Raw genomic sequence first — 23454 nt, 5'->3', positions numbered from 1 at the left:
TTTTGCAGACACCTGTCGTATTGGATTAGGGCCACCCTCCTCCAGTGTGGCCTCACCTTAACTTGAAAAATTACTCCTTCAATGACCCTCTTTCCAAAGAAGGTCACCTTCTGGGATCCTGGGGGCTAGGACTTCCAACGTATAGATGGAGAGGTACTCAACTGAACTCGTAGCAGAGCAAGCACACGGGCACACGGCACGGACCCACCACGGGGGGTACGCACACGGGCACAAGGACCAGCACCCACCACGCTCCACCTGAGTGAGGGCACAGTCAAGGCCCTCCAACCCCCAAAACACGGACAACCTGAGACAGGCTCGGTGCCTTCCAAAGCGTCCCAGAGGGACGGAGCCCCGACTGCCTGTACCTCTGACCTCCCTACTGGCTCCTGCCCTCTCGTCTCCCACATAAAGCTTTCACCCCCAGTCTTTATGTTGGGCCCAGACAGGTCACAACACAGTGAATGCAGCGGCGACGGGAGAATAGAGCTGCCCTCTCTGCAAAAATGAAAAGAATACGACTCATCCCTTTTTCTAAAAAATGTTATTTTTTTAATCTTAGAATGTAATGAGCATATTTTTAAATAACATTAACAAATGTTAAACTTTGTCTTAAATTCTGGTTAGTCCTAGTACTTAACAGGGAGAGGCAGGAAGGACCGGTCCCTGGAACTTGCAGAGGGAACACAGCCCCACGGAGACCTTGATCTGGGATGGTCCGGCCCCCAGGATTTGAGAACGCTGAGCCCCCACACCGCCCCATCATCCCCACCAGGGCCTTTCCGCCTGCCTCCCCTGGATTGCAGGCTCTGCCTTCCAGAAGGTGGGAGGATAGACGCCTGTGGCTTAAGCCCCCAGTTCATGATCTCCTGGAGCAGCCACCCAGGCAAACTGTCCCACTCTCAACTCCACCCCCGTCCTCTGTCCTTACAGGTCACCTGGGGGCCGAGGACACGTGCACTCCTTCCTCCGGGCCTGGGCGTCCATCTCCTAGGCCGTCCCCTCCTCCTCCTCCTGTCACCAACACCATCTCCCACCCAGCCCAGGGACACGTGCAGTCAAGGCACAACCACGCAACCCGTGTCCCACGTCCATAGGCGCATCCCCCCAGCACAGCGCACCCCATCTCTTCATGGTTTCATTTCCCTAATATCTGCGGGGCGCCTTCCTGCTGCAGCCGAAACATTTATCTTCACAACTCAGGACATAGCCCAGGAAGCGTCACAGGGCTGCGGGGATCACTGCAATCTTGGCGCCCCTTGGCCTGTAGAAGCATCACCCCATCTCGGCCCCATCTTCGCGGGGCTTCCCCCTGCTAGTGAGTCCCAACGTCCCCTTTTTAGAAGGACGCCAGTCACTGCTTTAGGGCCCACCCTACTCCAGCGTGACCTCACCCCAAATAACTATACCTGCAACAACCCTATTCCCAAATAAGGTCCCCTTCTGAGGTCTGAGGGTCAGGACTTCAACGTACGGACCTGGGGGGAGGACACAGCACAACCCACGCTGCTTGCCTGGGGCTTTGCTTTGTCTGGTTTCTGTCCGCAGGTCTCGTTTCCTTCCCGTGGTGGCAAAGCGTCCTGTGGAACAGGACTCCGCCCTCCCTCCTGTGTCCACGCGGGATGTCCACTCTGCCAACAGGCCGCCACGCTGAGCCCCGGGGAGGCCCCTCCAGGTGGGTTTCTGTGAGACCTTCCTGTTTTTATTCCAGACACTTCCACCATTACTTTGCCTTCATGCCAAGTGACGCTGGTTTTTCATTTTCTGCAAACTCCCTTTTTCAAATTAAAAGTCGAGCAGCTGGGGGGCCCAGTCGGTTACGCGTATCTGACTCTTGGCGATTTCGGCTCAGGTCATGATCCCAGGGTCGTGGAATCGGGCGGGGTGCTGAGTGTGGAGGCTGCTTGGGATTCCCCCCCACTGCCACACTCTCTCTCAAAATTAGAAAGTAATAATTAAAAACAAAACCAAAAAAACAGCTAAGCGTATAAAACCAAGTTGATTGAAAAGGAGAACAGGAGGGAAAGCACACCGTGGAGGCGGATGGGCAGGGCTGAGGGGGTGCCTGTGCGGGGCAGGGTCCACGGGCAGGGCGCAGGGGCGACAGGCCACCGGGGCCGTGCGCCGGGTAGGGCAACACCGCGCCAGCCACAAACGGCCCCGCAGAGGCTCTGCGATGCAGGCAGGACTACAATGTTTATTTCCAGGATCCTCCCCCGTAACAAAACCCACCGTGACGTAACAAAGGTGCCCAGCGCCACAGGGGCACGGGCTGTGCAGGGGCGAATCCGTACGTGCGCACGCACGGTCCTCCAGGACGGGCTACCGCCTGGCGAGCCGGCTATCGGGAGGGACTCGGCCCCACAGTTAGTGCAATGCGTGCCTCTCACGGAGGCTGAATTGGGGACTTAGTTAAAGGGACCCCCGGGAGACCCAAGGCTTGGGTTTTCCACGCAGGAGGCCTTGACCTTCGGGCACCCAGACGCGGGCACTTTCTCAGGGACCGCGGCCACCTTTGGACACCGCGTGGTGTTCAGCACGAGTAGCCAAAGCAAGCAAGCATGTGTGGAGAACAAGGCTGGCCGTCCTGGGGCTTCTGGAGAGGCCGGCGACCCGGTGCGGCAGTGTGGGACGGAGAGGGTCCCCGTCCTACCCCGAGGCAGCCAGCTGGGAGGAGAGGGGCAGCACTCGGGGCGCCCGGGAAGCCTGGCCAGCAAGGGCGAAGAGCCCACTACTCCTTCGGACCATCTGTTCACAAGGGTGCTGCAGAGATCCCCATGGGACGTTCGGCTGCTCCGTCTCAGAAGGAGCTAGAACAATCGGAGGGGAGAAAAGTGGAGTCTTGTTCCGGTTCCTCACTAAGGCACAGGTTTGTCCTGTCTTCTTTCCTTCCGAAAAGCCGTTCTCCTGAGAAACTCCATCCCCCGCTTCCTGCAGCTCGAGCACAGGGCTGTGAGGCCACAGGCTCCGAGCAGCCGGGGGCAGGCGGTGAGCGTGCGGGCCACCCGCCCTCTGCCAGGTGCCGCTGCTTTCCTCGGCTTGTACACGGAGGGAGAGGCCAGCGGCCCCCCATCCTCCCCCAGAAGGATTCTGCCCCCAGTTTCGGATCTCGACAGGTCTACTGCAAGTCCCCAGGAGGAGAGCCACCGCGGGCAGGAAGGCTGGAGCCAGGCTGGCCAATGGCCCCAGCAGGGAGCGCGTGGGGCAGGCGGACGGGGAAGCCCAGCTAACGAGCCTCTGGACGACCCCGGAGGCTGGTCCACAAGAGCCCTCTGGCTGCAGGTGAACAGAGACTTAGAAGGACGAGGACATGGGCGACTCGGCCACACGCCAAGCCCGTCAGGAACGAGGTGAGAAGGCAGAGGGCGAGCGGGCGGACACGGGGCCGTCAGCTCTGCAGGAAGGGCGGGTGGGCGGCCTGCTGCTGCCTTGTCTGTGGGGAGGCCTGTGGTCGGCCCTCTGAGACCTCGACAGGAGGGGGCGTGGGCGTTTCGGTAACCAGACAGGACTCGCAGCCAGGGAGGCGTCCTCCTGCTGGGCAGCAGAGGCTGGACCTCCACGCCTGAAGGTGAGATGAACACGAGTGGGCCCCACGCTCTGGCCGGGGGCAGGGGAGGTGGGCGGCGGGGGCGGGCAGCAGGGCTGGTCGGCCCCTCTAAGGCCACTGGCTGCCAGCAGCCGGGTAGCTGGGCACGGTGGGGTACTCGGGCAGACTATTCCCCGAGAAGTTGTTGTACTGAGCCTCCCGAGACGGCGGGTTCCGCCAGGTGCCCGCATTCCACTCTGTCTGTGCCTTCTGGAAACTTCCACCGGCCCCCCGGTAGATCCTGTGCACCTGCAGGGACAGAAGGTGGGGGTGGGGAGCAGAGAAGTGCACGTGACCAAGAGAGACCTCGTGCTTAAGCCTGTGCTTTTCCTAAGCAGACTATAAAATACCAGAACGATCCTTGTGGAGACTTCAGGAAATGCATGGAAGCTGAGGCCGTCCCTCCCAGCTTCTCTCTGTGGACCGCCACCCCCCCCCAACACCCACCCTCGGGCCCCTTGTGATGCTAACAGCCATCCCTGGGCGTGACCGGTGGCTTCCAGGCAGAGACCCCCAGAAAGGACTAACTCCCCACGGCCCAGCAGGCCTGTGCTGACAGGCCCCCCACCGCACCTCTGGGAATGCGGGGCAGTACGAGAAACTCTAGAAGTCCTGGAAAAGTTAGTAAGTGAAAACTGGCATTTTAACTCAACGCTCTTGATGCTTAGTGACACTGAACACTTTCCTCGTTTCTCACTGGGATTTGCCTTTCTTCTTCCACACAACTATTACTAAATATGTTTCTTTTCTTGGAGGCAGTGGGGGGTGTGCAAGACAGAGCCCACACGGGCCTGACACCTCCGTCCCCCAAGGCCGGCTCCCGAGGCTGGCCCTCAGGGGCGTCAGGACCCGGACTCTGGGGCTCCCACCACCCTCGCCGGCAGGGGGCTCGTGTCCCGGAGCTGTCTGTGCAGACACGAGGTTTGCACTGAGGACCTGCTCCGCTCCTGGGGTCTGGGGTCTCCGCCCGAGCCCGGCAGAGGGGCCTGCTGACCGACACCCGGTGAGAACCTGGGCGCTGGGTCCCTTCGTACCCCCTGGAGACCACACCTCACACGTGGTCACGTGCCGTTTTGGGGGGACACCTGGGAGAGGATTCTGGAAGCTTAGCCTGGTGTCCCCACCCCCACTCCACAAGCCTCTGCCCTTAGGTCATTTTGCTTCTCATCCTTTCTCTGTATCAACCTAGGCCTTGGGGAGACTGCTGAGCCCTGGGGGTCCTCCTGACATGCCCCGCCCCTGGGGCATCTCTTTGTTTTGGAAGCACAGGCTCTCCTTCTGTCCAGGCAGCCTTTCTTTCTGGCCCAAGAGCCCTTTTCAATTTGCATTTGCTTTCTACTCTGTGAGGTTTGCTGCTCCGAAGTCCCTGGTTGGAAAGTCGGCTCCTGCAGGGACCTCGTGGTGGAACCGCCTGGAGGCTCACTCGCGCGTGTTTTCTGCCGGCCCCTCCCTGCCCTCAGACTGTCCACACGGCTGAAGGCATCTGGGGTGCAAACGGTGGGGGGGGGGGGGGGGGGGGGGGCAGTGGCAGGATCCTTCTGTCCGCCCAGCCAGGTGCACCCGGGAGAAAGCCTACGTAGGCCAGGAGCCCCACTCAGACAGCTAGAGGCGCGGGGCCAAACGCTCACGACACTCCGCGCGTGCTGGGGGCGCAGCGCTAGAGCCCGCACCGCTCCTCTTTCCCACGGGGACTCCACGCACGTCCCCGCGCCCGGGCCTGTGACCACCACCTCCGGGGGGGCTCGAGGCCGCCGGCCAGGTGCGGCCGGCTTCCCCAGCACCGCTCGGTGCGCGTTCCCGCTGCGGCCTCCGCACACCCGGGGCGGCACCGCCCGCGGGAACTTTCCGGCACAGAGACGGCGCCCCAGCCCCACACGGCCGGCAAGTATCTGAGATGCGGTGGGGGGGTGCAGCGGATCCCCCCGCTCCGTGTTTAGTTTTACTTAACTTTACCTCATGTGACTTTAACCGTAAATGGCAACAATGTCCGGTGGCGGCCAAATCGGGCAGCGTGGAGTACACCCTGGGACACGCAAGTGCGGGGACACTAGTGGGTGGGCCCCCAAAGGCAGGCGCGGTCATCATCAGCCCACACTCTGCGGTTTCCCTAAGCCTGCCTTAGCAGAGATCAGCTCGTCATGGACATTAGGTCACGTCCTGGAACAAGGAGGATACGAGCTCCCAGGGCCCGGGCGATCCGGCGACCGGAAGATGCCGGAAGTCCCGGGCCCAGAGGACTCACCTTTATGATTGCGATGGCCATCATGGCAGCTGACATGGAGAACATGATGGCCGGAAGCAGCATGACCACGGCGGCCCCGACGTTGGTCTGGAAGAACCCGACTGCCGCCAGCCAACCACTGCAAGGGGCAAGAGAGAGCAGCATGGGTGCCAGCACGTCCACCAAACAAGGGCCCAGCATCCTTCATATGTAAACAGCTCCAACAAATCAACAACAACAAAAACGAATGGCAGAGAAATGGGCAATTTGTGCAAGGGCTCGCAGGGGCCAATGCACACATGAAACGATGCTCAAACCCAGCAGTGGGGAATGCAAGCTAGAACGCGGGAACGTGTGGTGTGTGTGAGGGGCCGAGAGGAGCACTGCACCGGTGGGAGCGTGTCCCTTTGCGGGAGCGTGTCCCTTTGTGGGAGCGTGTCCCTTTGCGGGAGCAGTGGGAGTGGCCTACAAAAAGCCCTAAGAGCTCATTTCCTGCACCCCGGCTCTCCTCCTCTGAGAATTCACACCACGGCAATGACTTATAATGAAAAGCCAGGACTAACCCAAATGTTCACCAGCCGGAAACACAGCCACACGACAGAATGCTGAGGAGACGTTAACAAAAACAGAGCAGAAAAGAAAGCTGAAGATGAGTCAGGACAGCAAGACTCTACGTGACCCGTTCTGTCCATGGCACATGTGCAAAGTGGAAAGAACACCCACGCCCGCCTCTGGGGGGAGAGACAGAAGATAACTATTGTCGAGATTTTATCATTTTACTGATTTTTTTTTAAAGTAGGCTCCACGCCCAACGCAGGGCCTGAACTCACGACCCTGAGATCAAAACCTGAGGTGAGATCAGGAGTCAGACGCTTAACCCACTGAGCCATCCAGGTGCCCCTTGAGATTTCATTTTTCTAAACAGGTAATAAAGACACACGGTTCAAGGTTCAAGGAACCTAAAGGCTAGGAAATTATCACCAGTTCATTACTATTACTGGAACCATGTGCTTTATTCAGGTTTTGTTGCTGTTCCCCTGGCATCCCTGTTCCAGAGCCTGTCGTGTGGCCACATCCACTGAGAGTCCAGCCAGGTCCCCCCCGCACAGGCTCCTGCGGCCACCCCCGCACCGTGGGAGCGTCACACCCGGAGAGGTGGCCGCCCAGCACGCACGTGGTGGAGCCCCACGTCTCCAGGGGCTGCCCGTATTTGCTCGTGCCTTCCGGAACAGCACGAGGACCGCAGCGCTCAGCAGCACGTGGGCTTTCCCGCAAGCATGTTTAGGGACGATGCCACGCTCCCACCGAAAGGGAAGCTGCGTGTCCTCCTCACCCAAGTGTGTGAAGTGGGGGCAGAGGACCCCTGGCCCACAGGCCTATTCTGTGCTGGGTGCCGGGGCCGAGAATGACCCTGGCGGTGGGGACAGGCCTGCTGCCTGTTCCCACTCAGCCTGGGGGAGGTGGAAAAACTACTGGGGGCGCCCGGAGGGCTCGGTCGGCCAAGCGTCCGCCTCTCGATTTCGGCTCGGGTCGTGATCCCAGGGTCATGAGATCAAAGCCCCACGTGGAGCTCTGTGCCGGGCGTGGAACCTGCTTGAAATCCTCTCTCTCCCTCTGCACCTCCCCAAAATAAAATTAGAAAAAATTTTGAAATAAAAAACTTAAAAAAAAACTAAAAAAAGAAAAGCCACTGGGAGGGGAGACTCAGCTGGGTGTTTAGGCCGAGGGAGAGGTAGGTGGGAGCCCATAGTGGGTGTGAGCACAGCTAGGCAGCTGCAGGGCCAGGCGGGCACCAGGCGCTCCTGGGAGGGGAGAAACGCTGGCTCTGCTGGGGGTGTCACCTGGGGACGAACATCCTTCCACCAGATCTGGGGCTCTGGAAAGAGGGGCCGGTGGGCGGGGGCCCCAGCCTGAGGATCGTGGTCCCCGGGGAGGGCGAAGGCACCCACGGGCTGAACGTAGGACTGGGAGTCTGCCCCAGGCTCCCAGCAAGCCCAGCAGTGAGAATAACCTCCTTTATTACCCAGGATGACAGCACTCAGGTTCTAAGGACAGCAGGTGACAAACTGGCCTCCGTCAGGACCAACTGGATGAGCGACGGAGCCTGCCGCATGCCACCCTTGTCGGGGAGACACCACGGCATCAGGGCTGGGGAGCAGGGAAGATGGAGAGGGCAGGGCTCAGGTTGGAGATGAGGGGGTGCTGCTGGGTGCTCCCCCAGAGAGTCTCAGGAGCTCGCGGGGCTGGAACCAGGGACAGGACAACATGCACGTAAAAGAACGATGCGGACACAAGACCTGGGGAGTCTGGCAGCTCCCCAGGAGGTCAACTCAGCTGCCGCGTCACCAAGCAACCTGGCAGCCGGGTGCACACCCGAGACACTGAGACCTGTGTCACAGCGGCACTACTAACGGCAACGCCCATAGACACCCAGAGCCCGTGAGCTGTGGACAGAACCACAGCGTCCACCGCGCACGCGCACAGATGACCGTGTCTACCGCGCATGCGCACATCCCTCGGCCGCGAGGCCCCCACCCCCTCGCCCCACGGGCCGACTGTGAACACACGACACTCAGGGAGGGAATGAGACACGAGAGGCCACATGGGGTGTGAGTCCACTTGTGTGAAAGGTCCAGAAAAGCTCATCCGGGGACAGGGAGGGGGCTTGTGGGGGCCGGGGGAGCGGGTGGGGGTGACGGCCAATGGGGGCGAGTTGTTTTCGGGGCAATAGAACATTCTGGCACTAAACAGAGGTGATGGCTGCACCACCTGTGAACGTACTCTAAACCACTGAATTGTTCACCTTAAAAGAGCGAATTTCTGGTCTGTGACACGTACCTCACCAAAGCCATTATTCTAAAAACTGAAGTCTGGGAAACTACAGGACAAGCAAGCCTGTTTCTTCGATGAATCGATCAGAAAAAGACTGGGAAGAGCGAAGACAGAAAACGACTCATGGAGACGTGCGCGCCTCATCTGGGTCTGACCCGGAAGGACGGCTAAAGCAGAACGTAATTCAACGCCACGTGGAATCCTGAGCAGGGGGGGCAGCCGTGGGGACGCGGCGGAAATCCAAACGCGGCCCACGTCTGAGCACCGGCACTGCAGCCGCGCACACCTGGGGTCGTACCAAAGGCGTATCAGACACCCCTGCTGGCGCACGGCCACGCGCTGTCCCGTCTCCGCGCCTCTCTGTAAACCTCCAAGTAGCCTGACATAAAATACCCTGTTCAAGGGGCGCCTGGGAGCCTCAGTCGGTGAAGCGGGTGAGTCTTGATCTCAGGTTTGTGAGTTCAGGACCCACGGTGGCCATAAAGATTACTTTACAAATAAAATTGGGACACTTGGGTGGCTCAGTCAGTTAAGCATCCGACTTCGGCCTAGGTCATGATCTCGTCGTGGTTCGTGGGTTCAAGCCCCACGTCGGGCTCTGTGCCGACAGCTCGGAGCCTGGAGCTGCTTTGGATTGGGTGTCTCCCTCTCTCTCCCCCCCTCCCCTGCTCACGCTCTCTCTCTCTCAAAAATAAACATTAAGAAAAGTTTTTTTAATTAAAAAAATTACTAAGTAAAGTTGAACTCATGAACCAAGCCACCCAGGCGCCACCCAATGTGGGTTTTGAACTCACAACCCCGAGATCAAGGATTGCACGCTCCACGGACTGAGCCAGCCTGTTTAAAAAAGACAGGATCTCAGCGAGCGGACGGCACGAAGGACTTTAGGTTGGTCTGTGAGGCGTGAGGCAGCATCACGGTCTCGCACGTAGGGACACTGCATAGGATACTTGTACGTCCTGAAAGTTCTTCTCCTTTATGAGTTCGCGGGGAAGCGTCTGCGGAGGAGATGACCCACGCGTGGAGCGTGAGGGGGGCAACAGACCCGCAGGATACAGAGCTGGCTGCGCAGCGCGGCCGGCACCCCGAGAGCACCCTCTGAGGACGCGCTGGACCGTCTCCGGGAAGCGCCCAGCGGCCGCTCCGCGTCCCACGCGGAAGGTCGCGAGCAGGGACTGGCCGGGGCCACAGCCGCGGTCCACCCGGCCACCGGGGACCAGGAGGACGGGGAGACCCTGGCCGGGCTTTCAGGGGGAGTGCGGTTTGGTGAAGCACACCTTCGGTCCCAACCCCCTGCTCCGCGCCCTGAGGAGGCCAAGGGGCCGGCGGGGGGGCCGGGGGTGTGCCAGCACCAGGCAGTCCACCTGTGTGACAGTCAAAGAAGCCACAGCAGGGCAGGGGGGTGGGGCGCGCCATACACTTGGGGAAATGAAAGGGCCCGGAGGCCCTGCCCCGCTTATGCTGGCCCCAGGCCTAGCCTTGCGACAGAACGGGAGCGGTGACGAGCTTCGGGAGAGCGGATGGGCCTGCAGCGTCCCCCTCCCCCCGCCTCCCCCTAATTTTCCAGAGCAGCTCTCTGCCCAGGCTCACCAGCTGGTTGGTCACCGTCCCCTGCTCTGTTTGGCCTGCACTCAAAGAGGGCTGGGACGTTCCTGAAGTCCCCTTTCTGCAAGCCAACCCCCAAGGAAGGTGCCCACCATGCCAGCCCAGTGTGGAAAACGGCGTGGGGGTGGCACCGGGCAGAAAAGAGCCCGCATGGGCCTGACACCTCCCGCCCCCGAGGCCGGCTCGCGAGGCTGGCCCTCAGCAGCATCCGGACCCGGACTCCGGGGCTCCCGCCACCCTTGCCGCCCGGGGGCTCGTGTCCCGGAGCTGTCTGTGCAGACACGAGGTTTGCGCCGAGGACCTGCTCCCCTCCTGGGGTCTGGGGTCTCCACCTGAGCCTGGCAGAGGGACCTGCTGACCGACCCCAGTGAGAACCTGGGCGCTGGGTCTCTATGCCCCCTGGAAACCACACCTCCCACACGGCCACATGTTGTTTTGGGGGAATTAAGTGCCTCCTGGGGGACACCCTGGGAGAGGATTCTAGAAGCTTGGCCCAGTGTCCCCGCCCCTGCCCTCCATCCCTTTGCCCTGAGTTCAAATTACTTCCTATCCTTTCTCTGTATAAACCGGGGCCTTGGGGGCGACAGGCTGCTGAGCCCTGGGTGTCCTCCCGGCACAGCCCCACCCCTGGGGTCCGAAGCCAGCCCCTCACTGGCCCTGTAGACCGAGATCTGAGAGGGCATCAGAGAGAGCTCATCTGCCCGACAGGTGCAAAGACCCAGAGGGAGGGTGTATCTTGGAAACGGTCCCAGGCGAGAAGGGACTTCGAGCCTCTATAAAGGGGGCAGAAGACACGGGAGGGAGCTGAGGAGCAGGTCCAGGAGGCCACCAGCACCCACCCGGGGCCTCGAGCAACAAGACAGCACACGTTCGACAGGCGGTGACCAGGACAGAGCCTCGTGGCTCTTCCAGGGCAAAGAGGAAAGAGTGACAGGAGTGAAACCCAGGAGGATGGCAGCAGGGTGTCCCCAGCTGAGAGCTGGAGACACGGCAAGGGCCACGGCGTGTGACACCCACCCTCAGGGGACGAGCTCCCGATACCGAGATTTCGACCGACAGGCCGAGCAAGACACACGTGAGCACAGAGGCGCGTGATGTCACGGCACCGACCAAGCAGAGCCACACACACGCAGCCGTGGCTGTCGCCCACAGGACGCTCGGTGCCGCAGACGTGACCTGGGGGTGCCCACATCCTCATCCTGGGACTTGTCCCCTCATGCAGCAGAGGGGACCTTGTCAAGGCCCCCGAGGCGGGGGTGACCCTGGGTGCCCAGCATCCTCACGAGGTCCCACGAGAGCAAGGCAGAGCCAGGCGACCCGAGCTGCTGGCCGTGAAGAGGAGAGCCCGTGGGCCAAGGATGCGGCGCCTCCGGGAGCCGGGAAAGGGAGGAGACGGGGCTCGCTGGGGCCCCGGGCGGGGGGGATTCCAGCCCTGCGCACACCTGGCCGTGAGGCCCGTGTCAGATCCCGGAGCCCAGAGCTGTGAGATAAACCTGCTTCCCTCCGAGTACCCCACGTTTGCCGTGATTTGTTCCGGCAGCCATGAGACCAGGTACGAACCCGTCCAGGCAAACTGAAGGCCGGCCCTCTCTCCGGCTGTGCCCCAAGCCGCTCCTCCCAGGACATGCCACCGGACCGCACTTCCCGGTGGCCCCGGTGGCCCGCGAGCGCGTCCTGGGCAGAACCCGGAGGGCAACAACCCCCAGCCCCCCCCCTCCCCCCCCGCCCCGTGCGGGTGCTCACGATGGCCGGGGCACCGCTGAGCACCCACACGTCACACCGCTGCGCCACAGCCCGGGGGCCCGGCTCACCACGCGCCCCATCCTGAGAGGCCGATCGCCTGGATGACGGTCAGGACGAACTGGGCTCCGAAGATGAAGAAGAACGCCATGAAGTTGAAGGAGCTGTCGGCCCTGCGGAGGGAGAGGAGGGAGAGGACGGCCGTCACCGCGCGCACGCACGGCCAGTGAGGGGACTGGCTGCCTCCCCGGGTCAGCCCGGGTCTCGGTGACCACCTAGGGGCAAACGCGGCACGCTCCTGAGTCGTGGGGCCCACTGGGGGCGAACATCCACAGGAGCCAAGAGGTGCCAGTGACCCAAGTGTTCGCAAACGCATGAGCAGCCAGACACAGGCACACGTGTCCACTTCGCACGCGCACGTCCCTCGGGCCGCGAGCAGGAGGAGGTGCCCACGCCCGCTGCCCCGCTGCCGGACCCAGACACGAGAGGCCACACGGGGTGTGAGTCCACGTGTGTGGAACGTCCAGAACAGGCTCATCCACGGACAGGAGGGGGGCTCGTGGGGGCTGGGGGAGGAGAGGGGGTGGAACAGGGATGGAACGTTCTGGAACTGGAAAGAGGCGATGGACCCACAGCCCCGTAAAGATGCTGGAAACACTGATACACGAAGCGTCTCCTGACGAAGTTACTGAAAGACAACGGGTCGTGGTTGGCTGTAGCCCGCAGACCGTGAACACAACCTGTCCCCCGCCAACCGGACAGGAGAAGGGACCCAGGCACCAGGCACAGAGCAGGTGCAGGTCCCGAGAGTGAGAGCGGGAGCTGCATGGACCTGAGCACACGCGGTCGGGCGTCCTGGCTCCCCCCCACCCCCCAGCTCCAAGCACCAGACGCTCCAAGGCCGCCCCGCACCCCCACTCACCGAAAGGCCTTGTACGCAGGCCGGAACCAGCACACGTAGCCGCAGGGGGAGAAGAGCAGTAGCCAGACCAGGGCCAGGCCGAAGTTGGCTCCCGAGCCGCCACCGATCCACCAGGCCAGGCAGGCGATGAGGTTGACCCCCAAGGTGACACAGTAGACTGGGCGGGGGGAGGGGGGAGAGGCGAGGAGGGTGAGCCTGGGCGGAGGGCTCCGGGCCGGGCCTCTCCCACCCGCCGGGCGAGCAGGGCTGCGGCTCTGCTCAGCGTGGGCACCAGGGAGGCCAGAGAACAGCTCGAGGGACATCATTTGGTTGGAAAAACGGATTTATCCCAGAACCCTTGGGCTCTCACCGCCCGGGAGGGGGCAAGCTGTGGCCCGGAGGTGCCCCATGCCCGCCCCCGCCCCACCCCGGCCGCTCACACAGCCAGAGCTGGTAGATCTTCTTCACCAGGAGCTGGTGCTCGATGGGTATCTCGTCGGAGAAGTTCTGGTAGAAGCAGGGCTTCAGAGGGATGAACTTGGGCAGCGGCGGGAAATTATTCTCCTTTTCTGCAGAGACAGAAACCACCGCAAAACAAAACCAGGCTAAGGGACCCAGTGACAGGCCCACACACGTCCCTGTCCTGGTCCTCAGAACCCGTGGACATGTCACCTCACGTGGCAGAGGGGACCGTGTCAAGGCCCCTGAGGCGGGGGTGACCCTGGGTGCCCTGGGTGCCCGGCGTCCTCACGAGAGGGAGGCCGGAGAGCCGGGCGGACCCCGCGCTGCTGGCCGTGAGGATGAGGAGGGGCCGCGGGCCCAGGATGCGGCGCCTCTGGCAGCCAGAAAAGGGGGACACGGGTCTCCCTGGGGCCCCGGGAGAACCGGCCCTGCCCACGCCCGGGTGTTAGGACTTCGGAGCCCATAATCGTGGTTTAAATCACCACGTTGTGGTGATTCCTCAGAGCAGCCACAGAAGACACGCAGACTCAGTGGCAGAACACAAATGCTGGTGACAGCTGCCTCGAAGGAAGGTTCTGGCATCCTGAACGTATGAGCTTCCTGGGGAAGCTCTAAGAAATGACCACAAACTGGGAGGTATCAACTATAGGGATTTACTCTCTTCTAGTCCTGGAGCCCAGAAGTCTGAGGTCAAGGTGTCAATGACATCATACCACCGTGTGGCAGGACACGACTCCCAACTACCTCGGGGCGCCAGACCACGAACAAAACAGAGAGGACCCCTGCCCTCGAGGTGCTGCCCTCCTAGGCAGGGGGAGCCCGGCAGTAATCATATGGGAGATGTCACGTGCAGGCCACCAGGGATGTGTGCTGGGTGCTGGTTAGCTGTGATTTAAGAAGCGGGTCAGGGCAGGCCTCACTCGAAAAGGCAGAATTGGAACCAAGACTCCAGAAAGCGAAGAGGAGAGGCCGGTGGTTCTGGCCCCTGCAAAGGCCCCGGGGTGAGTGCCAGGTGCTCTAGAGGCAGCGGGGAGACCAGGGGCCGGAGGGGAGGACAGGGAGAGGCAGACCATACCATACTGGTCACAGAGAAGCCCCAGGCATCTACCAAGGGACACAGGAAGCCGTGGAGCATGCCAAGCCTGAGCCCGGCAGGGTTCGACCCCACCCCGAGCTTGCTGGCTCCGCGCCTGTGTGATGAGACACGGGGAAGGGCCTCCCCGGCACAGCCTCCGTGCCACGGTCACAGGTCACAGCCCTTCGCGGTTCCTGCCCGAGGCCCCAGCAAGGACCTCACCTGGCCCCTGCCCCGCTGCTCTCCCCTCCCCTGACGTGTGACCCCGCCCCCCGCTGCCCACAGCAAGGACGGGGTGACGCCTCCAGCGGCCAGGCGGCCAGCACACCCTGTGCCGAGGGGGGAGACAGAAAACCACCAGGCAAATCACACGCCCCTTGAAACCCTGTCTTCTTGGCAGATGAAAAGCCCCAGGGGAACGTTGTGCGCAGATTTGGGACTCGGGGGCCCGAGTTCCAATCCCAGCAGCAGCACCACCAGCTGACCCCAGGCACCTAGGGCCCCAGCCGCCCTACACCTGAGCTCGGGGGCAGGGTGACCCTGTCTGGAAGGCGTGTCCCTGTGGCGCCTGGCAGTGGCTTCAGGGCCCCACCTCACGTGCCCCACCCCTCCTCCTGAGCGGGAGGGGGGCAGGCAAACCCACGAGGGAGTGAGGGTGTCATCTTACGCACGTAGGGATGAACCCAGATGTACCAACCTCACGCCTACACTGATGTCAACCGCCCAACGGGCCCCAAGGCAGAAGGCCTGGCCGGGCCAGCTACTCCTATGGAGACCGGCCTCTCCCTCTAATCTGGCTCCAAGCTAGGAGGCAGCCCCGACACCCGTCGTGGGAGGAGGGGAGCGAGGTGTGCGCCCCTCCCCGCGGTGGGGGGCATTACGGTCCGTCCGGCCACCAGGGGACGCTTCCCAGAGGAACAGACAAGCTGGATTCCCCGCTGCAGGGCCTCCGGGCGAGACTTACCAGACATTTCCGCTGTGACAACTGGCGGGGCCGAAGCCTACAGCCACCTGGAGGGGAGACAGCCACAGTCAGGGGGTCCCCAAGGCCACTGGGGGACCCCCACACCAGCTGTGTGCCCAGCAGCACCCACGGGTGGAGTCCTCACCTCCAGGCCACCCCAGGGATGGTCTGGTCCCAGAGGTCAGTCCCCTGCACCACCTCCCTCCAGAGCCCCGTCGGCAGCTGGCAGGAGAGGGGTCAGGCTGTTGCCAGGTCACACACCGGCCAGAGCCAAAATGTTCCTGGGACGCCCCCCCCAACCTACCCCCCATGCCCTCCCCACCCCCCAGGCTTTCTCATTATCCACGACTGGCTCTGAGCACCTCCTCGGGGCCACAAAGCCCAACTTGTGAGACACTGAGAACTGGGTTCGCGCTCACTGCTACGTGACACGCAATCAGTCACACGACCTCTCTGGCCTGCGGTTGTCGCCCCTGCAAGCCTCGCAGAGCTGAGGATCGCGTCACGACCTGAGCCAAGCACGTGGCACCCCAGCGGCCCTTCTACGTGCAGCCACATGAGCTGGTGTCACACGGCGGCCCCACGTACCAGGCTGCCACTAACACACACACCCGAAGAGAACGCGCCGGTCCCCGAGGGCTCTGCGGGTGGGCACCGCCATCTCCAGGAAATGAGCCACAACGCGGCCTTGCCCGGCACCCACCGGGGCCTCACGGCACAGGTGAGCCCGGCGTGGGCAAGGGAACCGTACCTGGAGGCGGGCAGGGGGACGGGAACCCACAGACGTCTTTCTCACGCACAGCCCGGGCGAGAAGGTTCCAGTGACGTGACGCGGAGTTTCCAGGGTCCACGCCGCCGAGACCCTCCCGCCCGCACCGCCCATCCACTGCACTAGCTCGAGGGCAGACCCCCTGCCCCGGCCCCAGGGGCTAGGACGGGCCGGGAGGGCTCAACGGCGGGCTCAGAGCGAAGACCACCCGGGGCCCCCAGCTGGCCCGGTGATCCAATCACGCACGGCTGCTGAAGTCACTCCTAGCACTACCTGCTCTGCGGCAGACCCCCGGCTCAGCCCCTCTGGCCAACTGTGAAGGTCAGGAGCCGGGCTGACCGGAAGGAGCCTTTCGGTGGGGTGAGTCCAGGCCGGCAGGCTACACCCTAGCGTAAACACACGCTGGCCGGCCACGCCCTTCCAGACGTAGCACGCAGGCAGAGGCCCCGCTCCCAGGGCCACGCTCTTGCCCCACTTGGCTCAGAAGCTCCCCTTCCGCTGTACAAACCCCACACCCGGGAGGAAGCGGTCACTCCGACCCAGGTACCCTCGGCCACCACGGCCCCATGCCTCCGTCAACAGACACCGACCTGGTTTGGGGGTGTTTATTTTCACATGTGGAGCCGCTCCGTGACACCTGACACACGGGGGACACCGTGCCAGTGGACCCTCGGGCTGGGGGCAAAGGGCAGCTGGAGGAAGGAAGTCCGAGTGCCCGGCTCCCCGGCCCGGGCCGGACCCCCGCTAAGCTCAAGCCCAGGGAAGAGCTCAGTTGGGCGCAGATGCGTCCCCACACACCGGTGCAGACAGCACAGGGTCTGGCTCCGGGCTGGGAGACGTGAACGTCCCTCCAACTGACCGGCAGGATCACAGCCGGGACGAGGACGGACGCAGGGGCCCGCCGGTAGAGTCTGCCGGGAGGCTGAGATGCCAGGGGAGAGCCCGGCCCGGGGTCCGGGGTCCAGCGGGCACGGCCGCCTACACGAAGGGGTGCAGCCGGCGGCACTGGGCCTCCAGAACACCACGGAACACCTGGAAGCGGTGGTTGAGGTCCGGCCGGGCGTGGATGCGGAAGCGGGTGCCCAGGGCACCGTCGGGCGACGGCGCCCCGTAGAAGACGCGCTGCACGCGGGAGTGTACCAGGGCCATGGCGCACATGGCACAGGGCTCGCGGGTGACGTAGAGATCGTAGCCGGTGCACACGTAGGGCAGGCCGTCCCCGTGCGCGTCCCCGTCCTCCTCCAGCTTGCGCACAGAGCCCGCGCGGACGCCCTGGGGGACGACGGCGGCCGGGGCGAAGGAGCAGGCAGGGTAGGGGCGGAGGTCATAGGCGCCGCGCCCCTGGCCCCGCGCCACCAGGTCGATGCACACCATGGTGGCATGCAGCAGGGGGCTGGCCGCGCTGCTGCAGTCATGGCCCGTGGCCAGCACGCGGCCCGAGGACGGGTCCACCACCACCGCCCCCACGGCCCTCAGGCCCCTGGCGGCCGCCTGCTGCGCCGCCCACACGGCCCGCTCCATGTGGCCCTGCATCGCCGCCTGCTCCTGCACCGAGAAGAGCCGTCCGGCCAGGGCACGGGCCACCTGCCTGTCCTCGTGGAAGGACGTGGGCCAGTGGGCGCGCGCCTCCTCGAACTGGCCTCTGGTCAGGGGCGGCCGGGCGGGCACGGGCACCAGGAAGGGCTGCCCCAGGCCGCGAGGGTCCACGGCCGGCCGCGGGAGGAGCTCGGCCAGCGATCTATCACCCGGGGCCGGCCCCGCCAGGCACAGCAGCATCTCTAGTGCGTGCGGGCGGCTGGCATCGCGGCTGGGCCGCACCCTCTTGAGGTGAGGCTGGGCGGGCAGCGGGTGCACGGCCGACACCTCCTTGAGGAGGCGCGAGGTCTGACGCTTGTCGAGGACGGGCGCGGCGTAGGCCAGCACCAGCTCCACGTCCTGGGACTGCTGCTCGGACAGGACCGGGAGGGCTTGCCACGGCGCAGGCGCTGGCTGGGGGCTCGTGGCCTCCTCGTCCCCACGCTGCTCCGCGAGGCCCGGGGCGGGGTCCATCCTCGGCAGGGCTCCGACTGTGGGAGACAGAGATCGGGGCAGAGCATCATCCCTCAGCCGCAGGAGTCCGTCCCAGGTCCCAGGTCCCAGCGTGCGGCGTCCGAAGTCCGGGAGCTCTGCCCACGCGACGCGCACCGCCGGCCGCGCTCGCCCTCAGATCCTACTAACTCTTGGTCTGCAGAGCTTAGGCCATCACTGGCATCCTTTTCTCCCTGTGCGAGGTGCCACGGGTGAACGTGAGCGGTCTCGTGAAGCGTCTTCACGCTGACTACGTGCTCAGGTGCTCACGTTCCGTGTTTCAGGTTAAGCGCACGCATCTTTACAGCGAATTTCACCTGCTTCTTTGCGCATTTTTTTGGAAACGCGGCTTCTAAAACGCTTAACGTTTCGTGCGTACCCCGCGTCATAACCCCGTCGGTCAGCACCGCCTCGGGTTACATCGGAGCTGAACCACTGGTCCTCTTGACGAGATTCAGAGGCATCAAAGGTGCCACCGTGTGCCCGGAACACACCGTCCTCTGGAGTCCTGGGGTGGACCAGCCCCCTGCCCCTTCCCCGTGGACAGGAAAGTGCTGGGATCGTCTTACAGCCGTGGGCTTTCACCCTCTCTGATGCGCCTGAGCCGCCCAGAACCTCACTTACTCATCGGTCGGGCCCGCTGGAGGGCACAGGGCACCCTCGCCCACCGCAGTCCGTCCTAAGCTCATGATACAAATTTGACAAACGCACAGAATCGGGGGGGGCCCACGGCAGCCACAAGAGGCAGAGAGCGGAGAGGGGCCCCGCGTGCGTTCCCAGTACTGTGCCCGGCAGGGCCCGCAGCACCGACCCTGAATCTGCTCCCGGCACACACCACGCTCAGGACCCCACGGCCCGCACCGGTCACGAGGCTCCCACTGTCTCCACGGCAAAACACACCGTCTCACCTGTCCTCCAGGAGCACAGCCGCTGAGTGACACAGGCAACAGGGGGCTGTCAGGGGGACGCCGCCGGCGGGGGTGCCAGCTCTGAGGCAGAAGGGGGAAAACCCGCAGCACAGTCACCGTGTGAGCCAGTGGCCGCTCCCCTCCACGCCCAGGCGGGTGCCCACGAGAGCCGAGAACACACGTCCACAAAGAACCCCGCACACGTGTGTCCACAGCAGCCAGACGGCGGATACAGCACAAGCGCCCTTCAGTGGATGACCGGACGGATACACGCGCCCACCGCGAAAGGTTCACGTCCCTCGGCCGCGAGCAGGGGCGAGGCGCCCGCCCCCGCCGCCCCGCGGACGGACCCGAACGCACGACGGTCAGGGAGGGAACCCGACACGAGAGGCCACGCGGGGTGTGAGTCCACGTGTGTGAAACGTCCGGAACGGGCTCATCCACGGACGGGGAGGGGGCTCGCGGGAGCCAGGGAGGGGATGGAGGAGTGACTGGTGATGGGGACGAGGCTTCCGCTGTGGGGGGCATGGAGATCTCTGTAAGAAGACAGCGAGGAGAGTCCGGCACCCCTGCGGACGTACTGAAAACCCCAGAGCCGGACGCTTGAAACGGGTGAGCCGCAAAGCGGTAAGGCTGCTAGAGAAAGCGGGGAGGGGGAAGGACACGGGGCAGGCGTGAGGTCAGCAGACTCCACGCGAGGCCCAACCACTGGTGCGGTCCCCACCACGTGTCCTCCCAGTGACACAGGAGGGAGCTCCTGGAACTGTCCCCGTTCCACAGGACAAAGACAAGGCTCTGTGGGGTGCAAGGCCTTGCCTGGGGCCACAGGCAGGCAGAGTCACGATGTGACCAGGCTCTGGCCAGGCGGGCCAGCTCACCGCCTCTGCCTTCGGAGCCCCTGCGTAGGGCAGGGGTCCTGAGCCTCTCCCACAGATAAGAAGGAAGCAGCTTCAGGGCACCTGGTGGCTCAGACGGTTAAGCGTGGACCTCAGCTCAGGTCAAGACCTCACGGTTCGTGAGTTTGAGTCCCATGTTGGGCTCTGCACTGACAGTGTGGAGCCTGCTCGGGATTCTCTCTCTGCCCCCATCCCGCTCTCTCAAACTAAATAAACTTTAAGAAATAAAAAAAATAAATAAAAGAAAAAGAAAGAAGCGGTTTCAGGAAACAGTGACCCACCCGCCTGAACCCCCAACCCCAACGTCGGGAGGGGAGTGCCAGCACGGGGGCAAGCAGTGTCCACGCACGCGTGTTCCGTATAAACACGCCCAGGGGGGTGCCTGGGTGGCGCAGTCGGTTAAGCATCCGACTTCAGCCAGGTCACGATCTTGCGGTCCGTGAGTTCGAGCCCCGCGTCAGGCTCTGGGCTGATGGCTCAGAGCCTGGAGCCTGCTTCCGATTCTGTGTCTCCCTCTCTCTCTGCCCCTCCCCCGTTCATGCTCTGTCTCTCTCTGTCCCAAAAATAAATAAAAAACGTTGAAAAAAAAAATTTTTTTTTAAACACGCCCAGGGATGTGGAGCAGGATGGGGTCAGCTGCTGGACCTGGGCTCTTCCTCTGTCCCCAAAGCCCCAGATGAGTCCCCAGCTCCAGGCACCTGGCTGCCTCTACCCCCCCCCCCCCCCCCCCCCCGCCACTCTGCTGGTCTCACCCAGCTCAGTCCCCACCCTGGCATCTGCAAGGACAGCCGCGGCGGGCTCAGAACTGCCTGTGTACGTTTCTGGTTGCAGCGCCTCTGCCTCTGGTGCAGAAGTCCAGGGCCCGGGAGCACTAACAGCATCGGCGGCCCCCAGAGGGTGTGCTGGACCAGGGAGATGGGACCCTAACCTCAAGTCCCCTTGGCAGCTTAGGCACCTCCCCACTGGAAGCACGGGTGCTCCGGGACCCCCCGAAGATACGGGGCAGCTGGCTCTGGGAGGGAGACAGAAAATGGCATTTATACACCCAGGAAAGCATAGGCTCGAGGCCTCATCTTGTCCCTGGGTGACGAAGGCAGGCCAGAACCTGGACCTGGGTGTGTGTCCTGCCCTGTCCTAGAAGTCCACACCCAGCCCAGCTGTTCCCTGCCTGTGAGACCTTGGGCACCTGCCCTAGACCCCACCCTCAGTGCCCCCTCTGAGAAATGGGAACCCATCACCACCTCCCAAGGCTGAGAAAAGCCACATGAGCTCCACGCTGTCCCAGGGTACAGCTCCCAGGGGGCGCGGTGCCCTGTGGTGGGCAGTCTAGGAAGGCTCCTGGGAGGCGGTGACCCCAGCTGGACCCAGAAGGCAGGTGAGGCAGGGTGGGGAGTCCTTGGCAGAATCTCCGAGGGCTAGTGCCCTGTGGTGGGCAGTCCAGGAGGGCTCCTCGGAGGCGGTGACCCCAGCTGGACCCGGAAGGCAGGGGAAGCAGGGTGGGGAGTCCTGAGCAGAAGGAACAGACGGCTAGAGCCTCACACACGCCCACGGGGCGGTAGCTGCTGGATTCCAATAGTTTCCAGGGTTTGGCTGCCACCTGCGTCCCTAACAAACTCCCCATTGGAGTGGGGCCGCTAAATCGAATTCTGGACATGCGCAGAATTTGCCAGCGCGGTGGGGTCCCTTGCAAGCTCTGAGGCTTGACGCGAACACGGACATCGCTTGTCGTGTACACGGAATCCTAACCTCCCGGCGCGTCCTGCGCTTCACCTGCCCAACCTGGCCACCCTACAAACGGCCCCTCTGTGTGTGACAGTTCGCGAACACTGGGCATGTGGGGTGTGGTAGGAGACCCCTTATCCGCGGAGCCAGGGTAAGAGAAGGCCTCGAAAACCCACTCTTTCAGTATCAGGAAAGTTTAATGTTTGCCACGTTTACCAACGTTTAAGACGCCAGGAGCTGGCGGGAAGCTAGTGAAAGGGAGGACCGGAGGCAGGGGGCTGGCCGCGATGACCCCAAGCAAGCGCACAGGGGAAGGGGAAAGGGAAAGGGAAGGGGAAGGGGAAGGGGAAGGGGAAGGGGAAGGGGAAGGGGAAGGGAAAGGCGATGGGAGGAGAGGGGCAGCCGGCTGTACGGGGCCTCCACCCCCGGCCGCAGGGGCGCACGCACGCGCAAAAGGTCGACGGGCGCGGGGAGCGGCGGCCCGCGGCCCGGGCGCCCCACGCGCACGCGCACACGAGCGGATGCCCCCTGCTGCCTCCTCGCGCCCCGCGCGGCCGGCGCCCCCACGCCAGCCGAGGCTCTCCTTGACTGCCCCGGCTCGCCGCCCGTGGGAGCCGGGGCCGCGAGAACCGAACCCCCGGGTCCGCGCGCTTACCTGAAGAGCCGCACGCGAGGACTGCGCCTCACAAGTCTTAGCAACCGACCGCTGCCCCGCCTCCGCCTGCGCCGCGCGGCACGACGGGAGCGTAGTTCCAGGGGCGGGGTCGGCGCGGGACTGGGGCGGGGTCCGGACTACAATCCCCACAAGGCTGCGCGCCTGGCCGCCGAGCGCCGCCCTTCTCTCGAGTGCGGGTGAGCGCGGAGTTGAGGGTTCAAGACCTCCTGCGGGCGGCCGGAAAAAGAAAACCTTGGCTGCCGTTTAGGGAGTCAGAGTAGGGGGACTGAGGCAGAGGGGCACACGACCCCCAATGTGACGCTCCCCCAGCCCAGGTTGCTGCTGCCACGTGGCTCCTAAAAGGGCTGTCCCCAGAGACCCAGATGGATGGGTCAGGTTCCCATAAGGGTCTTAGGAGTGGGCGATGCTTGGCCTCAGTTTTCCCATCTGTACAGTGGATGAAGGGGACCTCTTGACTCTTTTAGGCAAAACGTGCTAACTTTATGAGCAACTCCAGTTATTCATTCTAGTTAAACAGATTTAACCCAGCGGTTCTCAACCAGGGGCAATGCGACATTGGCCAATGTCTGGGGACATTTGTGGTTGTTACAACTGGGGGTGCGCTTAGCATCAAATGGCATCAAAACCGGGAGGCCAGGGATGTCCCTCCACACCCTGCGGTGCACAGGACGCCCGCAACACAAGCAACCCCAAATGTCCACAGAGCAGAGGTTGGACGACCCTGGTTTAACCCCGTTGCTGAGTAAAGAGAAAAATACAGCTCTAAAAGCACCCTGGGCGGGGGAGGGGGGGGTACTGGAATTCCATTTTCTGGATGCTTACTTCCTGCAAGAACCAAGGAACCCCCCCCCCCCCACATCTGTCAGATGTCTATCCATGGAGGGGGTGGCTGCAGGGGAGAACCCTAGCTGCCACCATGTCCCTCAACCCTGCGGGGCCCTGGGAATCAATCCGCAGGTGTTTCTCTTAGTTTGCAAAGCATCGTGATGTCCGCGTTCATTCCTGGTAAAACAACATCCCAGGAAACAAT

At 63.2% G+C, this 23454-nt stretch overlaps 2 protein-coding genes across 3 annotated transcripts; both read right to left on the bottom strand.

Moving 5' to 3' along the window:
• Positions 1 to 529: 529 nt before the first annotated feature.
• On the bottom strand, positions 530 to 22503 carry SCAMP4 (secretory carrier membrane protein 4). Its single transcript, XM_060629787.2, has 7 exons — positions 22404 to 22503; positions 15387 to 15433; positions 13326 to 13454; positions 12907 to 13063; positions 12056 to 12157; positions 5829 to 5946; positions 530 to 3835 (listed from the first exon to the last, which is right to left on the bottom strand). The coding sequence occupies exons 2-7, from the start codon at positions 15391 to 15393 to the stop codon at positions 3656 to 3658; spliced, it is 693 nt and encodes a 230-aa protein (XP_060485770.1). The 5' UTR covers positions 15394 to 15433; positions 22404 to 22503; the 3' UTR covers positions 530 to 3655.
• On the bottom strand, positions 16746 to 22479 carry ADAT3 (adenosine deaminase tRNA specific 3). 2 transcript variants are annotated; one of them, XM_060629782.3, is made up of 3 exons: positions 22404 to 22479; positions 19131 to 19211; positions 16746 to 18221 (listed from the first exon to the last, which is right to left on the bottom strand). In XM_060629782.3, exon 3 carries the CDS (start codon positions 18202 to 18204, stop codon positions 17134 to 17136), a length of 1071 nt encoding a protein of 356 aa, XP_060485765.1. In that variant the 5' UTR covers positions 18205 to 18221; positions 19131 to 19211; positions 22404 to 22479; the 3' UTR covers positions 16746 to 17133. The 2 variants fall into 2 exon arrangements, with proteins under 2 accessions (XP_060485765.1, XP_060485764.1); XM_060629781.2 differs by lacking the exon at positions 19131 to 19211 and having other exon boundaries at positions 22404 to 22478.
• Positions 22504 to 23454: the final 951 nt, after the last annotated feature.

The sequence above is a fragment of the Panthera onca genome, chromosome A2 (assembly GCF_046562875.1).
Source record: "Panthera onca isolate mPanOnc1 chromosome A2, mPanOnc1 haplotype 2, whole genome shotgun sequence".
Lineage (NCBI taxonomy): Eukaryota > Metazoa > Chordata > Mammalia > Carnivora > Felidae > Panthera > Panthera onca.
This window is presented reverse-complemented; position numbering and strand designations above follow the sequence as displayed.